This window comes from Diabrotica undecimpunctata, chromosome 2 (genome assembly GCF_040954645.1).
Source record: "Diabrotica undecimpunctata isolate CICGRU chromosome 2, icDiaUnde3, whole genome shotgun sequence".
Classification (NCBI taxonomy): Eukaryota; Metazoa; Arthropoda; class Insecta; order Coleoptera; family Chrysomelidae; genus Diabrotica; species Diabrotica undecimpunctata.
Genome location: NC_092804.1, coordinates 58424586 through 58450494, shown reverse-complemented (window position 1 = coordinate 58450494; position 25909 = coordinate 58424586). Strand labels below are relative to the sequence as shown.

The 25909-nt window shown below is 31.6% G+C and overlaps 2 protein-coding genes across 3 annotated transcripts in view; one reads left to right on the top strand and one right to left on the bottom strand.

Annotated features, from left to right (window-relative positions):
* Positions 1–25909, top strand: part of LOC140434602 (probable sulfoacetate transporter SauU) — a 190918-nt gene that overhangs the window by 5426 nt on the left and 159583 nt on the right. Inside the window, exon 1 of one of the 2 annotated variants that reach the window (XM_072522984.1) lies at positions 5151–5311. The exons of the other annotated variant lie outside the window; for it this stretch is intronic. The gene's annotated coding sequence lies outside the window, so the exon portion shown is untranslated. Of the gene's footprint in view, positions 1–5150; positions 5312–25909 lie in introns of those variants that run through there. 2 annotated transcript variants of the gene reach the window in all.
* Positions 1–25909, bottom strand: part of LOC140434601 (uncharacterized) — a 147368-nt gene that overhangs the window by 98603 nt on the left and 22856 nt on the right. Inside the window, exon 2 of the mRNA XM_072522982.1 lies at positions 5417–5610. Coding sequence (XP_072379083.1) covers positions 5417–5483 — 67 coding nt within the window. The 5' untranslated portion in view covers positions 5484–5610. The remainder of the gene's footprint in view (positions 1–5416; positions 5611–25909) is intronic.

Sequence of the window (25909 nt, the reverse complement as noted above, 5' to 3'; positions counted from 1 at the left end):
ACAATGTGATTACATAAAAAGCTATTTTCGATCTTATTCTTAATAGAGCTTATTTATAAATGAAAAAAGTCATTACTATTAAATTTGTTTGCATTTCTACACATTCTGTGTAAGGGTTTATTTACAGTATAAGTTCGATTATGAAATTCTAAATAAAATAAGTCTTGGGATCTGGTGTCTCTACAGGAAGTACGGAAGTTAACCTTTTCCAAAAGAGCACTAACATCAATGCCTGCTCGTATTAATTTATAAATAAATGCTACATCTAGCAATATTGCCTTTCTTCAAAAGTAAGCAATTTAAGTAAATATTGCAGAACAATGTATTTAATTTTATTAACAGATATTCTCAATTTAAAAGCAATAAATCTTAAGAACCTTTTCTGTACTCTTTCTAATGGATTTTTGTAGCATTTATAATGAGACCAAATATTGTTACCATATTACAAAACCGATCTAATAAGGGAACAGTAGATATTTTTAAGACAATAAATATTATCAAATTCAGAAAGGCTACGTTTCATGAAACCTGAAAGTTTCATGGATCTATTAGAAACGTAAGAACAGTGGTCCCTGAAGCTTACTGTATGGTCAAAAATTAGACCAAGACCCTTAAATGTTGTGATTACCTCTAAAATGTTCTGTCCAATATGGTATTCAAATAAAATCGGATGTTTTTTTCTAAAAAATCGCATTTATTTATATTCAAATTCAAAGCATTTAAGTTACACCAATCCAATAACCTACTTAAATCATTCTGTAATAAACTACAGTCATTGGAATTTTTTATGACTTTTTTATGACTTTTATGATAAATTTTTAGATCAACAGCACAGAGAAGAATATAACTATGATAACAACAATATTTTACATAATTTACAAAACAATTAAAAAGCAGAGGAGATAAATGTCCACCCTGTGGAACACCAAAGGTTACATTAATAGTAGATGACAAAAATTGGTTAATTTTTACAACTTGAGTTCTATCTGTGAGATAGCTCTCCATCCAACCTAATAATCTTTCATGTAAGCCAGCATTATAAAGTTTAGAGATTAGGACAGTATGATTAACTCCGAATACCGAATGTATTCGAAAAGTATGTGTAAATGACATCAACCTGGTCATACCCTTCAAGAGCATATAACAAAAATTCTTGTAAAACTAAAAGATTGGTAGTAGTAGAACGTCTTGGAATAAAACCATTTTGGTCGGGCATTAAAGTAGGATTCAATAATGAACCAAGTTTTGCAGCTACAATCTCTTCAAAAGATTTAGCGAAAACAACCTTCCATAGAGGTATTAATCCGATAATTAACAAGCAGAATTGCTTATAAAGAGGAAGAAGAAGAAAAAGATATATATTAGTGTTTCCTATACCTATCTCTTGCAGTTTTCAAATAAATTACCTTTATACATTTTTGTCACACATGACGTCATCCTATGACATCGATGACGTCATGTACACAAAACTGGTGACGTCATCAGTATTTCGAATTATACAACCTGATGTGCAATCCACAATATAAATCGACATGCATGAGGAATTCGTCAAAATAGTTTTAGGTACAAAAATATTCAAATGTTTTAGATCATTTTTAATGTGAAAGATAAAATTCAGTGGTTTTTAGGCATATCTCAAATGCGTCATATTTGTTGTCAAAACCCGAAATCCATAAAAACTAACCATATAAATTCTATAACGACCGGTCAATGGAAGTGATAAATTTTATTGATAGGACACTCTGCTCAAAAGATATCAAATTTTTACCGTCGAGTCGATATAAATTTTATTTAAAAAATTGATTTCACGCTAACTGACCTGCAAAATAGCCGGTCACTTCAAGCGTTGTTTATGAAATAAAGGTTTATTCTGCAGAAAAATTGACATGACTTGAAAAATAGTGGGTCGTTTCATTCGTTGTTTCTAAAAGAAACGTTTATTCTACCGTGTTAGGGTTATGCACGCGGGTAGGAGTGGCAAACTTGTTTGCATCTTTTTGCGGTCTCAGAATTGACATTCTTGGCAAAATTCAGCTTGATCGTATGATTTTTAGAGGTTTAGTGGTATTTTCGTCTTTGACGACGGCAGTAATACGGCATTATATTTAAAATAAGGAAGTTTTAATCAACTTCCGGAATACAATTACGGTATAAGTAATAGAAGACTCTTAATATTTTAAAATAATTTAGGTATATCCAAAAACCTGACATCCTAAATTTTCATATACTAATTATGTCAAGTTACTCTAACACGTCTGATTGGAAGTCTCTAAGAAACACCCTGTATAATTTAGAGAATAAAAATTTCAGGAAAAGCCCATATAATTATACTGTAGAGCTTGACCACACTTTTTATATCGATAGTGCTTTTTTATATATGTATCTTATTACCGGGCATATATATAATATGACATTATATATTATGGCACCTTGTGGGCCGATTAAGTTATTTTAAATATTGTTTTCGAATCAAAGAAGAATGTTAGTGTATAATCAATATGCCTTTGACCTGCTCCAAACAACTACTTTACTTTGCATAAAATTTTATATAATATATACGTCTAGGTAGGTATTTAAAAATCAATTTTAAGTATTTCACCTTAGTCTATAGTTGAGTCGCTCAGAAGCAGAGTAGCCCAACTGATTTTTTTGTATAATTCAGAGAGGTAGTACAATAGGTTTTTATCATATCTTTCATTTCAAAGTGGCTCAACTAACATTTCACCGTATACCAAGAGCGTTCTAGCGTTCATTTGTTTTTTACAGTACTATCAGCCTTTTATATGGTTTATGTTTGTGTAATCTTGTGTAACGGTGAGTAAATTATTATATTTTATATAAATAGTGATTTGAATAAAAATTTAAATTAGGTTTCTAATTTTTTAAGATTATAACCATAAAATTATTACCTACCTTAAAATTAAGAAAGCAGGCTCGTTTTCTAAGCTATGTTGCAAAAAGTATAGGTAAATCTTTAACCTCAGGACAATTGATTACTTGAATTAACTAATAAAGAATATTTTAGTTATAGTTTGGAAATTATGTTGTCGGATACATCCAGTACTCGTGAACTCAGCGAATTTGAAACAGATTCTGGCTCTGACTCCATTCACCATCTGATGATGAATTTTCTACAACTAGGGAAGGCTTCAACGAAGATGGACTTGTGGAACCTAAATCAAGTAGGGGTAAAAAACGTAAGAAAAATAGGTAAGTCAGTTTGGAAAAGACCTAAGTCTGAATTGGAAAGAAATTCAGGAAAATCATATTTCAATTTTCGTAGTAGAATTGTGTCTGAGACACAATTTTTTCATGGGGTTTGTAATTTAGTAAATTTTGTTAATTAAGGACGACATACAGCAGATCAAAATTATAATACACGTTTTAAGACACGAATTTATACATTTCCGAGAGAATCAGGTGATATGGTAAGTGTTTGCAAATCATTCTTCAAAAAAGTTCTACAAGTTTCAGATGGAAGGCTTACCAGAACTTTAATAAACAAATCAAGAGATAGGGAATTAATCACTCCGCCACTGGAGAAAAGAGGCAAGCACCTTCTAAGAATAAGATAAGAAAAACGGATATTTATTTATTTATACGCACAACAGGCCGTTAAGGCCTAGGGCATTTTTTTTTTAAACATAATCCTAATATTAACTAATTACAATTATTTTAAACAAAACTTTAACCTAAATATGTATATACAACATTCTTAACTACTCTGAAGGACCTGGTGGACAATATTTCTCCATTCGCTTCTATTTTGAGCTTTTCTTTTCCAGTCCCTCACCTTCACGTGTTTAAGGTCTTCCTCCACTTTACTAATCCACCTCGTTCTGGGTCTACCTCTTCTTTTGGGACCGATTAGTTTTCTGGTTATTACTAGTTTAGGCATTCTGTTTTCTGCCATTCTTTCCACATGTCCCAATCATTTTATTTTTCATGACTTGACGAATTTAGTAATGATAGGTTCTTTGTATAAAGCCATTAATTCATTGTTGGTTCTTCTCTCCCAACCATCTTCTGTCTTCCGTCCTCCGAATATGCGTCTCAATATTTTCCTTTCCCATCTTTCCAGAGTATCCTCTTCCTTCTTATTTAATGTCCATGTCTCACCGGCATATGTTACTGTGGGTCGAATTACTGTTTTATATATGAGAAAAACGTATATTCAAAATATAAAAGATTTCAATAACAAATTTGCCAAATATACATCCCACTATAGCCGCAACAAAAATCCTAATCGAGAGTATCTGTCACCTGATTTAAAAATCTCAAAACTTTTTGATTTGTATGTGCAAAGTGAAGAACCAGAAGTAAAGGTATTCAAATTCGTCTTTTCGAAAATATTTAATGAAGATCTTAATCTTCATTTCCGTTTTATCCTTTTACTGACACTTACAAACGATGTGATGCTTATACATAACATAAAAATAAAAAGCTGTGTAGGTGTGGAAAAAAGCAGAATGGAAGCAGACCAAAGAAAACGGAAGGTAGAAGCAGCTCGAAGTGGAATGAAGAAAGATGGTCAAGGATAAAGATACCACAACAGTAACAGTAAGGAAACAGATGAATAGGTGACCCAAGTGAAAGTTTTATGTTTTTTCGTGTAAGCTTAATATTTAACATCGTGGCCCAACTGATTTTTTTTTGTATAAGAAAAGATTTTTTTTGTTAATCTTTTGCTCATTCGACTCATATATGTATAAAATTCCAGGTGTTTGTGTACTACACAATAATACTGGTTAATAAAAAAACTGGTTTAATTTTTAGCTCAATTCTTTAGTTGCCGATATCTCAAAACATCAATTTTACACTTAGGCCATTGTGCTTCTGGGCGACTTAGTTACTTCCTTGTTTTTCATAATATTTAAGGTATAAAGGTCCTTCAAGGTCCTTTGATAAAATTACATCAAATTTTCGTGCGGGGCAAAAAATGTAGAAAATGTTTTTTAGATTTCTAACTTACACCAATATATCCTATTGTATAAATTAACACAATGACGATGCATTTACAATCGATCGTACTATTGAATAATATTATCCCTAGTTAAAAAATTACGATTTACTTTTTTGGGGAGCCTTGACATCTATATGTTCGCTTAATAGGTACTACGTGAACGCAATTCCGAGAATATTACTATTCAAAAGTTATTTACTACCGAGATTTTGTATTGACCGATTGTTAAGTACGGCATAATTACCTTTTTTTTGGATAATATCCAGTTAATATCAAATGGCTAAACATTTAAAAGCAAACTTGTGAAGACATGAAATTAATATATGATTTTTAATTTGAACAAAATCCGTAAGTATATTTTATATTGCTTATACTTGTAATATACTGGATACATAAAGTAATGTCCAATATAATAATACTGTAAATGATCGATTCAGAACCTTGTTTACCTACCTGGCTTATATCCCTGCTCTTCCCCAGGAGGTTTTCCCAGCTCATGCAAATTTGGTAAACTCCCCATTTTGTAGTTATTTCTACATCTGCACTCATCACATAATTGTTCTTGCACGCACAATCATATAAAATACTGATTGGTATCCACAGCTTTGGGTTTCTTCTTTAATTTTTGAATCATCTTTTTATTAATTCTGAAAAAAAAATTAAATTATTTTTAATGCAATTCTTATTATGTTAAAAACTTTTCTTGTTTTTATTTTGTTATTTTAAGTCGGTTTGATAGTTCAACAGGTTGGCGGATTTATTTTTGTTAGTTGTTTTGGGCTTAGAGATTTTTATGTCTATCCAGCTGGCTATAAAATGTATTTATATTTTTACTTTTTATATAAAAGTGCATTTGTTGTGAAAATTAAATGGACAAGAGAATTCTAAATGGCTATATAAATCACTATCATCACAAAGTTAGTAGTTTTTAATATACAATTAATTTTTAACAGCAGAAACAAAAGAACTGGTTATTTAAATAAGGTGCTCCAATTAATATCTTCTCTGTTAAATATTAAGTTTATGGGATGAAGCCACAATTGATTGTTGGGATAACTACATTTTTAACTAAAAAAATTTGATGTTTGTATTTTCACTCCTAAGATCGTTCTTAAAAAAGAATATTTAAAAATTTTGTTAAAAATAATGTCGTCAATACCTTTGGAGGTATGGAGGTTAGGTTTGGACTCTTTTTTAAACAAAATTCTTAAATAGTCTTTGTTGATAACGATTTCCGCATTTCAAATCGAAACGTCAAATCACGTCACAATATTTCAGTTAGACATTCCACAACAAAACAGTTTTGCTTGAATTCACGCAGCACGTTTTCAAGAATTTTAGGTCGAATAGGGTTAGTTTCGATATATATGTAATGCTTTGGTTAGTCGCTTTGCTAACCAATTTTTTGAATTTCAACACCTTGTATAGTCAAAAACGACTAACTTTAGTTTTTAAAATTCCAGCTCCAAATAACTTCGCTTATTATGATTTCGATACCACTCTAGTGCTGTTTCTGGTTATTACCTAGGTACTATATTATCTTCTTGTCAATGTTACACACGTTAAAATAAGTACTTACCCAAAATGGCTACCTCGAAAATCATATATCAGGAAAAGCATCCACATCCACAGGCTTCAATCTCCCGCTCAATCTCAACCCGAAGATTCAGACCCTCATTATACGACAGTTTTTCTTCCTTGCATCACAGGTGTCACTGATAAAGTCGATAAAATCCTCAAATCAAGAGGAATAAAGACAATGTTTACCCTCCAACAGTTATCTCTTGTCCGATCATTTAAACACAACTTATCCAAAAAATCGTAGAATCCAAAATGAGAGTTATTCTACACTACTACAGTAGTGCATTGATTGATAATCAGTGTAGTAGTGTCTCGAGGCTCGGGAGACTGAGACCTCGGAAGCCCTGAAGAAGGCTGTCGAAGGCTCGGCGCAATGAGAATCAACGCGGTTTAAGACTGTTGAGTTTAATATTCATTTTCGTAATAGGTATAATTTTAGCTCTAGGTTTTATATATATATATATATATATATATATATCATCATTATTCTCAGCATATTCTACCGATTACACACCCTTACATATCCATTCTTCATATCTGCTCACGATTGTCTAAAATTCGTTTTTCTGTGCCATGTTGTACCGGCTTGTTTACTTATGTGATAGTCCCATCTTAAATTTGGACGTCTTCTTGGACTCTTGACTCCTCTTGGATACCACAGTGTAATTCTAGTGGACCACTAATTGTCAGTTCTTCTCGCTAAATGTCCCGCCCACTGCCATTTTAAAGATTTAATTCTATGGATTACATCAATAACCTTGGTTTTCTGTCTGATCCATTCTATTCTTTTTTATTCCCTCTTTGTTATACCTAGCATGCATCGCTCCATTGACCTTTGAGTGACTTTGAGTTTCGATATTATCTCTTTCTTTAGTGTCCAAGTTTCGCAGCCGTATGTCATGATTCACTGATCGAATGCTTTTTTATTCAGGTGGATTGGCATCTTCAATTTGAATATAACTGCATTTCTACCAAAATATGTCCAAGCTAGTTTCATTCATCTATTGATTTCTGGAAGTAAGGAGCCAGATTTATGTATTAATTGACCCAGGTATATATACTCGTCTACTGTCTCAAGTGCAGTGTTGTTTATTATTACATCTTGGACATCCACTAACTCGTTGTACATGGTTTTTTGTTTTCGTCAAGTTCATTTTTAGGCCAACTTCATTATTAACTGCATTTAGGTCGCTTATAAGTTCTTGTAGTTCTACAGGATTATTAGCAATCAGAACGATGTCGTCTGCAAATCTTAGATAGCTGAGGTATTCTCCATCAATAGATATTCCTTTGTTCTGCCAGTTCATTTTGCTGAATATATTTTCTATATTCTGTTGCATTGGAGAGCTTTGTCCGTCTCCTTGTCGGACGCCTCTGGTAGTGGGAAATTCTGGAGTGTTTTCATAAATTTTTACGTTAGGTTTTGCTTGTCTGTATATATTTGCTAAAGTTTCTATGTACGGTTTGTCAATGCCTTGGTTGGTCAAAGCTTCTATTACTGCCTTGGGATATATAGAATCGAAAGCCTTCTCGAAATCTATGGTAATGGCTAGCGGTATTTCAAATTTTTTAGCTCTACTCATTAGTTCTTAAATTGAATGAACATGATCTATGGTACTAAATCCACTTCTGAAGCTAGCTTGTTCTCTCGACTGTGCAGCATCTAATGCGTTTGTTAATCTGTTGTTGATGATCGTTGTGAATATCTTGTATACGATTGGTAGTAGACTTATAGTTCTGTAGTTTTTAATATCCTCTTTGCTACCTTTCTTATCAATGAGAATTAAGTTTGCTGTATTCCAGTGTTTTTGTATGCATCTCGATCTTAGGCATTTCGTAAATGTGCCTGCTAAGATTTTCCAGGTTTTATTGCCAGTATTTAAGCAGTTTCACTGTTATACTACATATTTCAGCTGCTTGACCGCTTTTCATTTTTGCAATTGTCTATTTTACTTCTTCCGCGGAAGGACTTTTGGTACATCTTCTTGGTTACTGATTACTTATTCAAGTGTGTCAGGGGCTTTGTATAGTTCGCTGTAGAATTTAGTTACGAGTTGTATTATTTCATTTCTGTCTGTAATTCTGATGTTTTCGTTTGTTAGAGCAACGATTTTCTTCTTCCCAAATATTAATGCTTTTCTTGTTTTCTTATAGTTTTTCCAGTTTTCGATTGCATTTTCTACCAGATTGCATTGTATTTTCTTATGTCTTCCTTAATACTTTTCCTTATTGTCTTACAAAGTTCTGTGTATTGTATTCTCTGTATGTTGCTGCTTACTTTCATTTTTCTTCTTTGTTTTAGCTTTATTTTAGTTTAATCAGACAGTTTACTCTGTTGATTTTGTTGTTGCGGGCCTCCGATTTCTTTGGTACTATAAGGATGATTTCCATTAGTTGAGAGCTGTTGATTTGGACATGTATTCTTTCATTAATTGTCCTTTGGTAGTGATCTGAGTTTTCTTTTAGATTGTTAATATTTATACCGGTTACTCTTAACTTTGTGATTAATTTTATTCTTTAATATATATATATATATATATATATATATATATATAATATAATATATATATATATATATATATAATATATATATAATATATATATATATATATATATATATATAATCAGAGAAGCAATCCTATGGAGTTGTAAAGAAACATGGATTACGACCATTCACAAAAAAGGCCCAAGAGACTATTGTGTGAGACTATAGATGCATCTTGGTGACCTGTACCTTTAGTAGACGACCCGGAAAATTTTTAATCGAACAAGAATATGACTTATATGAAACAGAACAACAAGCGGGACTTCAAGGTATAAGATCAGGACTTTATCATATTTTTATTGTAACTCATCTGACGAAAAGTATCAAGAGATCCACCTATGTGTTAAAATATGAAAAGCATTCGATACAGTACCAGTAAAAAATCTATGGTAAGTCCTGGCACAATTGTATCAAAAACGAAAGTAGGAAGTACCATATCGGAGGTTGTATGTTAATAGAGATTGTTCAACAAGCCAGTGGAAACCTGCAAACAGTGTAATACAGAAATTTATGTGAAAAGAAGTGTACGGGAAAAAAATATCACGGCTATGAAACTTAATAGAGTGGTTTAATTGCAGCCTTACACAACGATTTCTTGTAGCTGCATTCAAAATTAAAACAGTTATGATCATAAAAACGCACTGTAACTTTGTAAAAACGCAACTTCTGATGAAAAAGATTAAATGATTCAAATGACCATGTGATTCATTCAAATGACAATATTTAATAAATCAAAAGTATCGTTAGATATCCACTTAGGCCTCGAAGGTACTTTAAAAAATAAAGTTTGTCAAAATGGTAACGGTACTTTACATAAAAGATGGTACAACTGGAACAATAATCATTTGATTACATTGTTAGAACTAGTTCTTCTATATTGATAAAAAATCAAACAAATATGAGGAAGTGATATAAATCTGTTAAATTCTACTAATAATAATATAAACAACTCAATAAAAACTAAATTTAAATATCTTAAAATATTCTCAAGGAAAACATAATGACACAGTTATTTCATTGCTTTTACGAAATTTTGAAATACGCTTATTAAGGTAACAATAGAGAAAAATGTTTAAATGAAAATTTTCTTTTCCAAAGAGTCAAGGTATAAACTTGCAATTAACACAACATTAATGAGCATACAAACATGTTATAAACTCTAATTATTTATAATTAGATCAAACAATAATGAAAACATTTTTATTTTTTTTTATATTGTAGATGAACTTGAAAGTGGTACGTGACATTGGCAGTTTCTCTTAGAAACGTATTTTTTCAATCTAGTAGCCTATTACTATAATTTTTATACATGATAATTTGGTTCCTATATGTTACATATTTTAATTTTCTTTTACAAGAAAATACTATAAATTGGTTTTATATTGGGGAATCTCTGTGATATAATAAACATTTTAAATTTGCCCATTAGATAGTTGTTGGTACATCTTTAAATTACAATAAACATTAGTAAAATTTAATGTGATGTAAAATGTAATATGATCAATATGTGAGTTGATAATAGCGACTTTTCCAATGTCTAACAACTGCCTCGAAAACACAATTTCACTTTGATCTTGTACTATATTATCTTCTTGTCAATGTTACACACGTTCAAATAAGTACTCACCCAAAATGGCTACCGCGAAAATCATATATCAGGAAAAGCATCCACAGGCTTCAATCTGCCGCTCAATCTCAACCCGAAGACCTTCATTATACGACAGTTTTTCTTCCTTGTATCACACGTGTCACTGATAAAGTCGATAAAATCCTCAAATCAAGAGGAATAAAGACAATGTTTACCCTCCAACAAAAACTGTTATCTCTTGTCAGATCATTTAAACACAACTTATCCAAAAGAATCATAGAATCCAAAATAGAAGTTATTCTACATTACTACAGTAGTGCATTGATTAATGATCAGTGTAGTAGTGTCTCGAGGCTAGGGAGACTGAAACCTCGGAAGCCCTGAAGAAGACTGTCGAAAGCTCCGAGCAATGAGAATCAACGCGTTTAAGACTGTTGAGTGTTGAGTTTAATATTCATTTTTGTAATAGGAATAATTTTAGCTCTAGGTTTTATATATATATATATATACATATATATATATATATATATATATACATATATATATATATATATATATATATATATATATATATATATATATATATATATATCTTCATCATCATCATTCTCAGCATATTCTACCGATTACACACCCTTACATATCCATTCTTCATATCTGCCCACGATTGTCTAAAATTCGTTTTTCTGTGCCATGTTGTACCGCCTTGTTTACTTATGTGTCTCATCAGTCCCATCTTAAATTTTGACGTCTTCTTGTCTCTTGACGCCTCTTGGATACCACAGTGTAATTCTAGTGGACCACCTATTGTCAGTTCTTCTCGCTAAATGTCCCGCCCATTGCCATTTTAAGAATTTAATTCTATGGATTACATCAATAACCTTTATTTTCTGTGACCCATTGTATTCTTTTTTATTCTCTCTTTGTTATACCTAGCATGCATCGCTCCATTAACCTTTGAGAGACTTTGATTATCTCTTTCTTTAGTGTCCAAGTTTTGCAGCCGTATGTCATGATTGGTAGTATACACTGATCGAATGCTTTTTTATTCAGGTGTATTGGCATCTTCAATTTGAATATAACTGCATATCTACCAAAATATGTCCAAGCTAGTTTCATTCTTCTGTTGATTTCTGGAAGTAAGGAGCCAGATTTATGTATTAATTGACCCAGGTATACATACTCGTCTACTGTCTGAAGTGCAGTGTTGTTTATTATTACATCTTGGACATCTACTAGCTCGTTGTACATGGTTTTTTGTTTTCGTCAAGTTCATTTTTAGGCCAACTTCATTGCTAGCTGCATTTAGGTCGCTTATAAGTTCTTGTAGTTCTACAGGATTATTAGCAATTAGAACGATGTCGTCTGCAAATCTTAGATAGCTAAGGTATTCTCCATATATAACAGAATATATTTTCTATATTCTGTTGCAGTGGAGAGCTTTGGTGATATTACGTCTCCTTGTCGGACGCCTCTGGTAGTGGGAAATTCTGGAGTGTTTTCATACATTTTTACCTTAGGTTTTGCTTTTCTGTATATATTTGGTAAAGTTTCTATGTACGGTTTTTCAATGCCTTGGTTGGTCAAAGCTTCTACTACTACCTTGGGATATATAGAATCAAAAGCCTTCTCGAAATCTATGGTATCTATGGCTAGCGGTATTTCATATTCCTTAGCTCTACTCATTAGTTCTTAAATTGAATGAACATGATCTATGGTACTAAATCCACTTCTGAAGCTAGCTTGTTCTCTCGACTGTGCAGCATCTAATGCGTTTGTTAATCTATCGTTGATAATCTTTATGAATATCTTGTATACGATTGGTAGTAGACGTAAAGTTCTGTAGTTTTTAATATCCTCTTTGTTACCTTTCTTATCAATGAGAATTAAGTTTGCTGTATTCCAGTGATCTGGTATGCATCACGATCTTAGTCATTTCGTAAATGTGCCTGCTAAGATTTTCTAGGTTTTATTGCCAGTATTTAAGCAGTTTCACTGTTATACCATATATTTCAGCTGCTTTACCGCTTTTCATTTTTGCAATTGTCTATTTTACTTCTTCCGGAAGGACTTTTGGTACATCTTCTTGGTTACTGATTACTTATTCAAGTGTGTCAGGGGCTTTGTATAGTTCGCTGTAGAATTTAGTTACGAGTTGTATTATTTCATTTCTGTCTGTAATTCTGATGTTTTCGTTTGTTAGAGCAACGATTTTCTTCTTCCCAATTATTAATGCTTTTCTTGTTTTCTTATAGTTTTTCCAGTTTTCGATTGCATTTTCTACCAGTCTTTCATTGTATTTTCTTATGTCTTCCTTAATACTTTCCTTATTGTCTTACAAAGTTCTGTGTATTGTATTCTCTGTATGTTGCTGCTTACTTTCATTTTTCTTCTTTGTTTTAGCTTTATTTTAGTTTAATCAGACAGTTTACTCTGTTGATTTTGTTGTTGCGGGCCTCCGATTTCTTTGGTACTATAAGGATGATATCCATTAATTGGGAGCTGTTGATTTGGACATGTATTCTTTCATTAATTGTCCTTTGGTAGTGATCTGAGTTTTCTTTTAGATTGTTAATATTTATACCGGTTACTCTTAACTTTGTGATTAATTTTATTCTTTAATATATATATATATATATATATATATATATATATATATATATATATGTATATAATATATATATATATATATATATAATATATATATATATATATATATATACATATATATATATATATATATATATATATATATATATATATATATATATATATATATATATATATAATCAGAGAAGCAATCCTATGGAGTTGTAAAGAAACATGGATTACGACCATTCACAAAAAAGGCCCAAGAGACTATTGTGTGAGACTATAGATGCATCTTGGTGACCTGTACCTTTAGTAGACGACCCGGAAAATTTTTAATCGAACAAGAATATGACTAATATGAAACAGAACAACAAGCGGGACTTCGAGTTATAAGATCAGGACTTTATCATATTTTTATTGTAACTCATCTGACGAAAAGTATCAAGAGATCCACCTATGTGTTAAAATATGAGAAGCATTCGATACAGTAAAAGTAAAAAATCTATGGTAAGTCCTGGCACAATTGTATCAAAAACGAAAGTAGGAAGTACCATATCGGAGGTTGTATGTTAATAGAGATTGTTCAACAAGCCAGTGGAAACCTGCAAACAGTGTAATACAAAAATTTATGTGAAAAGAAGTGTACGGGAAAAAAAAATATCACGGCTATGAAACTTAATAGAGTGGTTTAATAGCAGCCTTACACAACGATTTCTTGTAGCTGCATCCAAAATTAAAACAGTTATGATCATAAAAACGCACTGTAACTTTGTAAAAACGCAACTTCTGATGAAAAAGATTAAATGATTCAAATGACCATGTGATTCATTCAAATGACAATATTTAATAAATCAAAAGTATCGTTAGATATCCACTTAGGCCTCGAAGGTACTTTAAAAAATAAAGTTTGTCAAAATGGTAAAGGTACTTTACATAAAAGATGGTACAACTGGAACAATAATCATTTGATTACATTGTTAGAACTAGTTCTTCTATATTGATAAAAAATCAAACAAATATGAGGAAGTGATATAAGTCTGTTAAATTCTACTAATAATAATATAAACAACTCAATAAAAATTAAATTTAAATATCTTAAAATATTCTCAAGGAAAACATAATGACACAGTTATTTTATTGCTTTTACGAAATTTTGAAATACGCTTATTAAGGTAACAATAGAGAAAAATGTTTAAATGAAAATTTTCTTTTCCAAAGAGTCAAGGTATAAACTTGCAATTAACACAACATTAATGAGCATACAAACATGTTATAAACTCTAATTATTTATAATTAGATCAAACAATAATAAAAACATTTTTATTTTTTTTATATTGTAGATGAACTTGAAAGTGGTACGTGACATTGGCAGTTTCTCTTAGAAACGTATTTCTTCAATCTAGTAGCCTATTACTATAATTTTTATACATGATAATTTGGTTCCTATATGTTACATATTTTAATTTTCTTTTACAAGAAAATACTATAAACTGGTTTTATATTGGGGAATCTCTGTGATTTAACAAATATTTTAAATTTGCCCATTAGCTAGTTGTTGGTACATCTTTAAATTACAATAAACATTAGTAAAATTTAATGTGATGTAAAATGTAATATGATCAATATGTGAGTTGATAATAGCGACTTTTCCAATGTCTAACAACTGCGTCGAAAACACAATTTCACTTTGATCTTGTTGCAAAACACTCGCATGTTAGTTGCCAATTAAAGCACAAGTGCCGACACAAATTGTATGATTTTGGACATGCGTTAAGTTCGTCAGCAACAGTTGATCGGGGAATAATTGGAAGAGTCTGAAGAAAATCACCTCACAACAAAATGATGGTTCCACCAAAAATGTTTTTATTTTCACGAATATTTTTCAAAGTTCCGTTTAGTACCTTCAATGACCTCTTGTGAGCAATTTTAAATTTATCCTAAACGATTAATTTGCAAACATGTAAAATCTTCGCCATTGCGTTCTTCAAAATGTGTAGTTCGTCCTCCTTATAGACGATATAGAGTTGCAACTACTCCAGATGTAGTCAAGGCCTACTTGATATTGCGATCTGATCCTTGCCAATAAAAATAAAATTAAGAACGTTTTTCCCGTGCCTCCAGGAGCATCTAATTACTAAACTAATTCACTAATCACACTACAAACACACAGAATGGTAAATAACAGAACCTTTATATAGTCACAAAAGAAATTGATAACGAGTTTGTTTACTGTTAAATATTAATAGTGCGTTGATCAATTTTCTTAGAAAGATATATCAAGCTACATTCAAACAATTGAATGAGCATACTACGGTTATTTTAATATTTCATAGTCTAAGCTATGAAGACGTAAAATCTCGTGGCTACGCAATCTCCGTAAATGGTTTGGATGCCGCTCAATTGAACTATTCAGGCGCGTAACCCACAAAATTGAATTGCCAGAATGATTTCCAATCTCCGATAGGAGCGGAACTTGAAGAAGAAGAAGAAGTCTAAGTCAGCTTCCTTGCTTAATATTTAGGTGCGTTTCTGAATGCACCCTATTTTACAGGTACGAACTGTTTCTGTGGGAAAATAAAATTGTTGTGTTACTATTTTCTTTACAATTTTATCATATTTTCTCGAGTTTTAGTGAGACGAACAAACAGCATTTTATTTTTATATATAAATATATAAAGATATTGATTTCAAAAACAAAAGACAACAAATTGCAGGCTATGTTAAATATAAATTAGATGGAGAGATATTATACACTGGTTACTTATTTTGTTTTAATTTTATTGATTGTTTAATCATTTTATTTAAGGATATGACGGTTTTCTGCTCAGAATTCTTTTTATATGCATAAATTTGCTTTAAATTTTGACAGCAGGTAGAAAATAGTTCAAAGATCAAAATCTACTCTATGACAATATGTGTTCTCTCTGTCTCTCTCTCCAATGGTGCTACAGCCCAAATCGAGCCTTGGTCTCCTTCAAACTATGCCTCCAACCATGCCGGTCCCGCGCATATCTTCTCTAGGTTCTCTCCTCTAGTAAATTTTTTGCGTCCGCTGTCACATCCTTCCACCTTTTCCGTGGCCTTCCTTTTAGCCTTGCGCCATACATTTTACTATCTAGTGCTCTTTTTGGCAATATTTCGGTCTTCACTCTAACTACACGACCAGTCCATCGAAGTATTTGAAGTTTAACCAATTCTGAGATATGTGCCTCTTTAAACAGTTGGTAAAGTTCATGGTTGTATCTGGATCTCCATACTCCGTTTTCGTTAATAGGTCCAAATATCTTTCTTAGGACTTTTCTTTCGAGGACTTTTAGCTTTCATTTTGTGTCTTCTGTCATCACTCATTTCTCACATCCATAACATACTATTGGTCTGATAATAGTTTTGTAGACCCTGATTTTCGATCTGTAGTGTATCTTTTTTGAGCGGAACACACGGGCGAGTGAAAAGTAAGCTTTGTTTCTCTTTATTTTTCTTATTTAAATTTCATGTTCTTCCGTTCCATCCGTGTTTAATACAACTACCAGATATGTCAAACTTTTTACAGTTTCAATATCGTCCTCTAATTCAACTGTGCGTCTATTTTCCTTAGCTCTTGCCTGTGTTAGCTTTTTTGTCTTTTGAATATTTATTTCTAGTAGGATCTCTTTTGCCTCTGTTTTTAATTGTAAATGTATTTCTGCTGCATCTTCTGTTCTGATAGACATAATGCATTCGGCATAGGCAACAATCTATATTAATTTATTTGTTAGGAAATTACCCCTTCCCATATTCAACTTATCTTATTACATATTCAAGAGTCAGATTGAATAGTATCGGTGCCATCAAGTCTCTTTGCTTTAATCCTTTTACCATTAAAAAGTTCTCAGTGTGCTTATTTTGTACTCTGACAGTTGCTATTGACGAGTCCATGGTTGCTTTTATTAGCCACTAAGAAATGTGGAAGTTTCCAGTATTAAAGTCTAGAAAACAAATATCGATCACGTACTGATACAAAAAAATAAAAAATGTAGGTTCAATATGCAAGGAGTGTACCAAAAGCACATTTGTGGTTAGAACACGTTCTAGTAAGTCCAAAATAAACATAAAGATCGCTAGAGATACAAACCGAAAATTAAGCAAAGGAAAAAAATATAATGTCGAAAAGACAAGAACCGAAATAATAGAGACACTAAAAATAAACCTGTAAGCAACGATCTACAAGAAGGAAAAAGTGGACAAAACTTGGACAAACTTTAAGAAAATAAATAATAACCAAAACTGCAACAGATAAACAGAAAATGGATACCTTACTAAACATTACAGCTGATAAAAAAAATAAAATCAAAGAAAATATTTTACAAAACTGATCACCTGAAAAAAAAATGATAACAAAAAATACAAAGCAACACTCTGACAATAAAAAAATAAGTAGAAATTATAAAAGAAATCGTAAAAACAAAAATTAAAATTATAAAAAATTTGTCAGGAAATCACTAAAAAGTCACTAGTAAGTAAATCAAAAATAAACAAGGAAACAATTAAATCTGAACAATAAATAACGAAATTATTTGAATTAGATCAGATATACAAACAACAATAAAGAAAACGGAACAAGCACATACCTCATTCAAGAACATATGAAACAGATGCAGTATATTATAATCAACAAGAACCAAAATACTAAAAACTTGCATTAAGACCATTCTTCTATTTTTGGCAGAGACATAGGTATATAAAGAGACAAATATAAAACAAAAAAAGGTTAAAATTAAAAGAAAGAAACAGAAACAGATTGGGAATACACTAAGAGAAAATCAAATCAACATTTCCAGGCGGCTACCCGAGTACCGATCTGACAAAAAAAGAGAAAAAAGAAGGCCGAATAATAGCAGAGAAATAGATAGAACATGTATAGGAAATTTTAATAGAACGACAAAAGGAAATTTCGATGAAAAGGGTATATGTGCTGATGTAGAAATCAGCTACCTTCCATAGTGGCCTAGAAACGCGAATATGAGCCCAATACTTGAGTACCTATTAATAGTTAATAAGTTAATAGACAATATCATTTACCATGGAAAAGGAATATAATAAGACACTTCCTTTCCTGGATGTTTTAATCTCTAAGAACGATACTGGATATTAGACTCGGGTGTATAGAGAACCAACACACACCAACAGATATCTAAATTACAAATCAAATCATAATATCAATATTAAAAAAGGAATCATTAAATAGAGCTAAAATTACTAAAATTCGTTCTTAGAGGAGAAACATTTGTTAACGTTTATTTCATCAAATAGACAGAACAACTTAGAACGAGATCATACAGCATACATAAGGAATAATACAAGGAAAATAACAATATCATACATACAAGGATTATCGGAAAAACTTAAAACGATACGAAATAAATTCAACATTTTTATTCATCATCTATTTTATCTAAAACTAAACCTCACATTGAACAAGATAATCTTATATTAAAAATAGAGAATTTTATAGATCTTAAATATGTAAACAAGCGTTACCGACATTAAAAGAGGAAGTTAATAAATGGAAAATATCACTATTAGTAAGTCAGTAACATATCGAGGATACATCATTTATGTTTTTTAAATAACATACATGTAAAATCAGAGTTTGGTGTTTATTGAGAATAAGCTTAAGGTAAGACTAAATACTTACCACGTCGGGATAGTATTATGAGGTTTTTTCCTGGTTTCTTTCCTCATGATTTACTATAGAATCACTAACAGCAAAATTTTACTGTCATCATGGCATGTGGTTGTCTTTTTAAAGACGAATCACATGTTATGATTTTTCTGACGGATATTCTCGAGTTAAAGTTGATTTCATGTAATAGAATGAACTATCTATCTTACGATAAAATCGACCCAGGAACGCAACTCAGCAAATTGGCAATATCATTTTAAAGTCGTCTACTTTAACATGTATAATATATTAATTACTATTTAAATGGGAATAAGCCACAATTAAAGGTTAAAATACGTTTATTGACGTTTCAATTTCCACTTCGGAACGTTGAAAATAAAAATTGAAACGTCAATAAACGTATTTTAACCTTTAATTGTGGCATATTCCCATTTAAATAGTAATTAATTTAAAATGCCACAAGAAAATAGCTTCAGAACAATATGTATAATATATGTCTGAATTGGCAATATCAATTTATCCGATAGGGCAATAGTGATTTTAGAGGGATTCCCAGACAAATTCAGCCTGTATATTTTTTTTTGGACCTCAGTGGCATTTTCGTCTCTGAAGACTGGAGTATAAATAAATAAATAAATTTATTTATAACATCACTTCTATATATGAAACTATAAGAAAATTGCTTCATTGGAAGCCGTGAATTGCTTCATACGGAAATTTTTGCGTATATTTATTTTAATATTTAAAATTGAATTTGCTTCAACCTAATTTTTTTGGTATTTTTCAAGTGCAATACCGATGGTTTTTATTATTATATTATAGGTATGTTATAAATATCTTGAAGATATAAAAAAATTTTTGAGAAAGAGCTCCGAAAGAAAAAGGCAATAGTTGGCAATAGGCAAAAATTATTATTCTATTGCTTATAACTTCGTCAAGTATGTTGGTCAACTTTGACCGATTGTATCTCAGGAACCACTGTTCGTAATTAAAATTTTTTTCTTTTATAAGAAACCTCTTATCAAGTCTTTTCCAACGCGGTTTCCTAAATTTAATTAAAGCTAATAGATACCGAAATATTGTATTTGTTAATAAGCTAAAAAATTCTTTATAATTTTAAAACATTTTAATTCCATAAAGTACGTTAGATAATTTAAGTACATTTTTATTAGTAAAACGACTGGCAAACTTCTGCGAGTATATGGTCTAATCTAATTAAAAAAAAATAGATTGCAAAATTATTATGCGAAATCTGTTAAATCAATTTTATTGAAATTTGGAGAACTGTTTTACTATGTTCTAAAGATCTTCTAGACCAGTGGTGCTCAGACTTATACTGCATAGGATCTACCACATAAACTGCAAGCGTCCGGCGATCGACAGTTATACTCTGATTTTTTGAAGTTTACTCCACTGTTATGAAATTTTGACACTAATGGCATTTCATAGCTTAATTAAATCGTACCGGCGATTTTTTGTGTTTTCCGCATTATTTTTTTAATTTTTAGATTTTTAGTCTGCTTTTATATAAAAAACAGTTGTTTTTAGAACTCTTTAGCGACGTATTAGTATAATATAATATTTTTGGATTACCGTCGAAGGCCGATATGATCAACCAAAAAAGAAGATGTATTTGGTAACCTTTCTATCGACTTTCTTAGATGTGAATGTGTCTCTTTAGTTTACTCCTCCTGGTTTAAAAACAAAGCGTAGTAAAAACAATTTTGAAAATAAAAAACTTTATTGCGCATTTCTAGTTAATAAAAAGTTGTAACTACAGTGGGTTGTTAATAAAGTCATGTTTGTCATATTAATTCTATTTGGATGTTGATGCGTGGCACTGCATATCATCCACAAGTATTTCATATGATGGTACGTAATTACGGAGGGCCAAACGCAAGCATGAAGAGAGATGTTCGTCAGTTAGCCGATTACGATATTTTGATTTCACTATCTTCATTTGGGAAAATGCAGACTCACATAAGTATGTTGATCCAAAGAATGCTGTGAGCTGCAGAGCTACTTGTCTCAAGGACGGATATTTCTCAGACAATATGAAAGACCAAAATTTCGTATCGGTCGCTCTGGATTTAAGATGTATATCCGAAAATATTTTCAGTACCTCATTTTGGAGAAATGATCTTCATATTGAACGTAACGGATATTTCAGTGGCTATTTTTTCCACATATTGACAAGAAAATGGATTAGACGTGAATGTTACAATATCTGTCAGTTTTTTAAAATCAGCGAATTATCTTTCAAACTCACCATGAAGTGTTTGCAGCTCCGTTTCGTAATAAATATAATTTAAATGAGCGGCTACCCTTTTTTTCAACGATGGAAAGTTGTTTAAATCTTTTCTGATAATTTGCTTAATCAATAATTTCAATTTATTGACAAAATAATGTATTGCGCTCATCATATCGATAATTGTTTTATTTTTACCTTGTAGTTCAAAATTAAGGAGGTTCAAATGATTTGTTAAATCTGTTAGGAAAGCCAGATCACTGAGCCATTTTTCGTTTTGAAGTAGATGAGTGTCGTCCCCTCGTTCGTCTAAAAAAGAAATTATTTCGGGAAGTAGCTCCTAGAACCTATCTAAAAATTTTTCACGGCTAAACCACCTAACATCTGTATGCAGAAGTAAATCAGTGTGTTCTTCAGAGTCGCTATCTTCCAATTGCGCTTTAAAAAGACGTCGTTGCCAGCTTCGCGCTCTGATTGAATTCACAATTTTTGTTGTCATCTTCATGATGTCGTCCATATTTAAAATTTTGGAATACAAAACTTGCTGGTGAATGATGCAATGAAATGAAAAAAACGATGGAAAGTCATCGTTAGCTCGACATAATGCAACAAATCCATTGTTAACGCCAGTCATGGATGGTGCACTATCTGTTGTAATACACACGAGTTTGTAAATCGGTAGCTCGTATTGTTTCACAAAATTTATAAAAACGTTGTATATATCTTCTCCGCGAGTTTTTTCTTTCAGAGGCAGCATTGTTAACAATTCTTCTTTAGCCAACATGTCAGAAAATACCAACTGGGCGGTATCAGTCATATCGGTTGACTCGTCAAATTGCAAAGAAAAGTACATACACTTGATAATATCACTTTTAACTTGGCTTTCCAAATATTTGTCCATGATTTCAATACGTCTAGTAACCGTTGGACCTGACAACTGGACTTCTTTGATGGCGGACAAAATATCTGTTTTATTTTTGAAGTCCTGAAATAACACATTTGCAGCCTCAATGAATGCTTCTTTCACTACCTCTCCATCTTCAAATGGTTTTTTATGTTGTGCCAATATATAAGAAATTTTAAACGACGCAATTGTTGCAGCTACTAATTGTTTAACAGGCCTAGTGAACATTGATTATTCCGTCTTTAAACTACTTTTCAAGTCTTGTACTTTCCGTTTTCTAAACAAACTGTTTTGCGGAAAATCATTTTCATAGTTTTTATTCAAAGTTTTATAATGCCGTTTTAAATTTCCGCGTTTGGGCAGAGCAACGGAAGACCGACAAACAAGACAAACACACTTATCTTTCACCATAGTAAACAGGAATTCTTCTTCTCACGCATTATTAAGATGATATGTTTTACTCTTTTTCGCAGCACTCATATCGAGTGTCAAATATTAATGTAAAAAATAAATATATTACAAAAATGTTTTACTAGTAATAACTTACTAATGAATGAATAATGCTTGACTAACACCAGTACAATGCCGATATAGCACACTCCCAGTTTAAATTTATCTGTGAATGATGATATGCCGAATCAGCATTATCGCAACTTTCGGGTGAAGAGATAGCATCATTTCGATCATGCACGTGTGGTGAGTCAGGATATTAGGCATCATTTTAGTTTCGTTTATGTGGACTATTATCTTCTTTTTATTCTTGGGATTTTCAATTTATATTTTCCCATTTTCTAATATTTGCGTCTAATACAGTTCTCGTATTTTCTCCATGAATCGCGATCGACTTCAAAAACTTTGGCGATCGATCGGTCGATCGCGATCGACTCTTTGAGCACCGCTGTTATAGACGAATCATGATGGTCTTATGTGTAATCTAAATGGTTCAAAAACATTGAATAAGAAAGAGCTTGTTTCCCTTTTTTTGTATTCATTAGTATTTCAAAGCAACGGTAATAAATGAAAACCTTTTTAACTAGCGGTATCTTATAAAGAATTTAATTGTCGCTGTTTTATTTTATTACAACTTTGCTCTAAAGAAGGAGGTTATAAGCAAGGAAAGTACAAAAAAGTTTATGTTTTTAGTAATTTTTAAATATTTTAACCTTATTAATAATGTTTCCGATCTATTTTAGAGGGAGGAAAGTAAATTATTATTAGTGAAGTTATCACCTATTTCTGCAAAAATCCGAATGCCACCTCTCACATCCACCTTAAAACAGATCCGCCCTGGTCTATAAATTATTATTTATTTATAGAAGTTAAGTTGTAGAAATATTTTTTTTTGTGACCTTGACAATGGTATAATTAAAAAACAAGTATTTCGTTTATCAATGGTGCATAACGATTATTTCGGGTCTAATTAGTGCCGAATGATATTTATTAATTGACAAATGTAGCAAATCATTCAGAATCTAGCGAGACGACATTGAAAGTAGTTAAAGTTTGCGGTTAAATTGAATATAAACGCGGAATAGTCTTAATACTTGTTAAATGCTTCTTTATTTATTTTTTTTAATTTTAGATAAATCAATAATTCTGTTAAAGGTTATCACTGACAAAGTATAGAACGACCATTTACTTTTAACATTTAATGACATTATATACCAAAAGTAACACTGAAGTAAAAGATGTCCACGTACTTCTCGAAAATAATTTTCCTCTTGGTTATTTTACTACGTTGAAATAAGGCTTAGAAAAGTTTTAATTGGAAGCGTATCATTTATGTTGAATAAAAATCGATTTATTACGATTCTTTGAAGGTTTTGTTCTTCTTTCTACTCGGTAGCCTGTGTTTAAGTATCGTGGTTTCGTGAAATCACTTGTACTGTCAGCTTCCATTTGTCTCGATCTTCTGCTATTTTTATTAATTGTGCTGGACTTGCCTGTGAGTTTCGAAAGAAGATCTAAATATCTGGTTGGCGATCTTTCTCGACTTCTTTTCCTGTGGATCACGCCTCCCACTAAAAGTCTTTTCAAACCATTTCTTTTAATAACGTGGCCAAAGAACTTCGCAATGTTTTCAGTTACTATGGTAAGTAGTATCTTTAACTGATTTTTTTAGATTGATAGTATTCATCGACAGCTATACATGCTACAAAGGACATTTATATTATTTTTCTCTGCTTGTTTTAATATCCAACATTCAGATGAGAATAGGAATATAGGAATTACCAGACTTTTAACCATTCGATGACATTTCCAAATCTTTGTCATTCTAATTTCTTCAGTGTATCCCCATTGATTTGTTATTAAAGAGCCGAGATGAGTGAAAGTGTTAACCATTTCGATATTATATATGTTCTGTCGGTCTACTATTATTATTTTGGATTTCTACAGCGATGAGGGTACTATCATCAGCGTACCAAAGGTTATTAATTTTGATGCAATTGGATGGTGATTTTTTTCTCTTTTCTCTAAAACATGTCTTATAATCCACTAGAGGTACATATTAAAGAGCATAGGGTTCAGTATGTACCCCTGACGCACACCCTTGTTGACAGAAAAGTACCCAGTAAGTTCTCTTTCCACGTTGACCTGGCCGCTGTTAGTGTCATAGAGGTTTTTTATTAGGTAGATGAAATGATGGTGTATATCCATTTCTTCAAGGATGCTCCATAGTTGCTATCAACGCAATTAACTATGGGTGTATTCGAACGCTCTGGTGTTTGGTATCAACATAGCCTAAATAGATTGTTATGTTGAATTCCCTGGCCTTTTCTACACTTTGTCTAAAGTTTAAATTAAGTTCTCTAGTGCTTCTATCAGGTATAAAGTATGTATGTAATATTTGAAACGCGCTGATATGATATGCAGCATCATCTTGCTGGCATGTGAAATGAACGCTATTGTGCGATAATATTTACTTATATCTTTCGTATAGGGATATATATATATATATATATATATATATATATACATATATATATATATATATATATATATATATATATATATATATATATATATATATATATATGTATATACACTTCTCCAAGAAATTAACGCACCACTTTGAAATATTAAAATATTTTATTAGCGTTAATAAAAATTTTCATTTTAATGTTATATTTTGCAAGCCCCTTGTATATGCTATTCATACACTCTATATTTATTGACTGTGTTTTATCGCTATAGTTTTTTTTTGCAACAAAACAAAAAGAAGCACAAAATGTACTAATTCTATAAATATAGTAATTTCCAAGTGTTCACGAATTTTATTCGGCTACTGCTTAATTGTTGATTATTCTTAAAATTGTGTTTATTATGGAGCGTCAATCACGTAATTTAACCCGAGATGAATGTGCCCAAGCAGTGATACTGTCAGAAGAAGATTTGAGTTACCGAAGAATTGGTCGTCGGTTTAATGTGTCCCACACATCCGTCTCACGGGTGTTAGAAAGATTCCTCGAAACAGGGGATCATACTCGCAGACCAGGGCAAGGACGAAACCGGGTAACTACCCCTATTCAAGATCGATTTTTAAGAACTTCTGCTCTTCGACAACGTTTTGTAACACATCTAACTCTACAAATTCAGCTTCGAGACGTGCATTCTATACAAATTAGTACTTAAACTGTTTGACAGCGACTTAGGAAATACAACTTAACACCTAGGATTGCCACCCGAGGTGTTCTATTAACTGCAGAGCATCGAAGGGGGAGACTACATTTTGCCAGAGAACACGTTAATTGGTTAGAGGCTGACTAGGAAAAAGGGCTATTTACTGATGAATCCCGATTTTGTTTGTACAATAACGACAGACGTG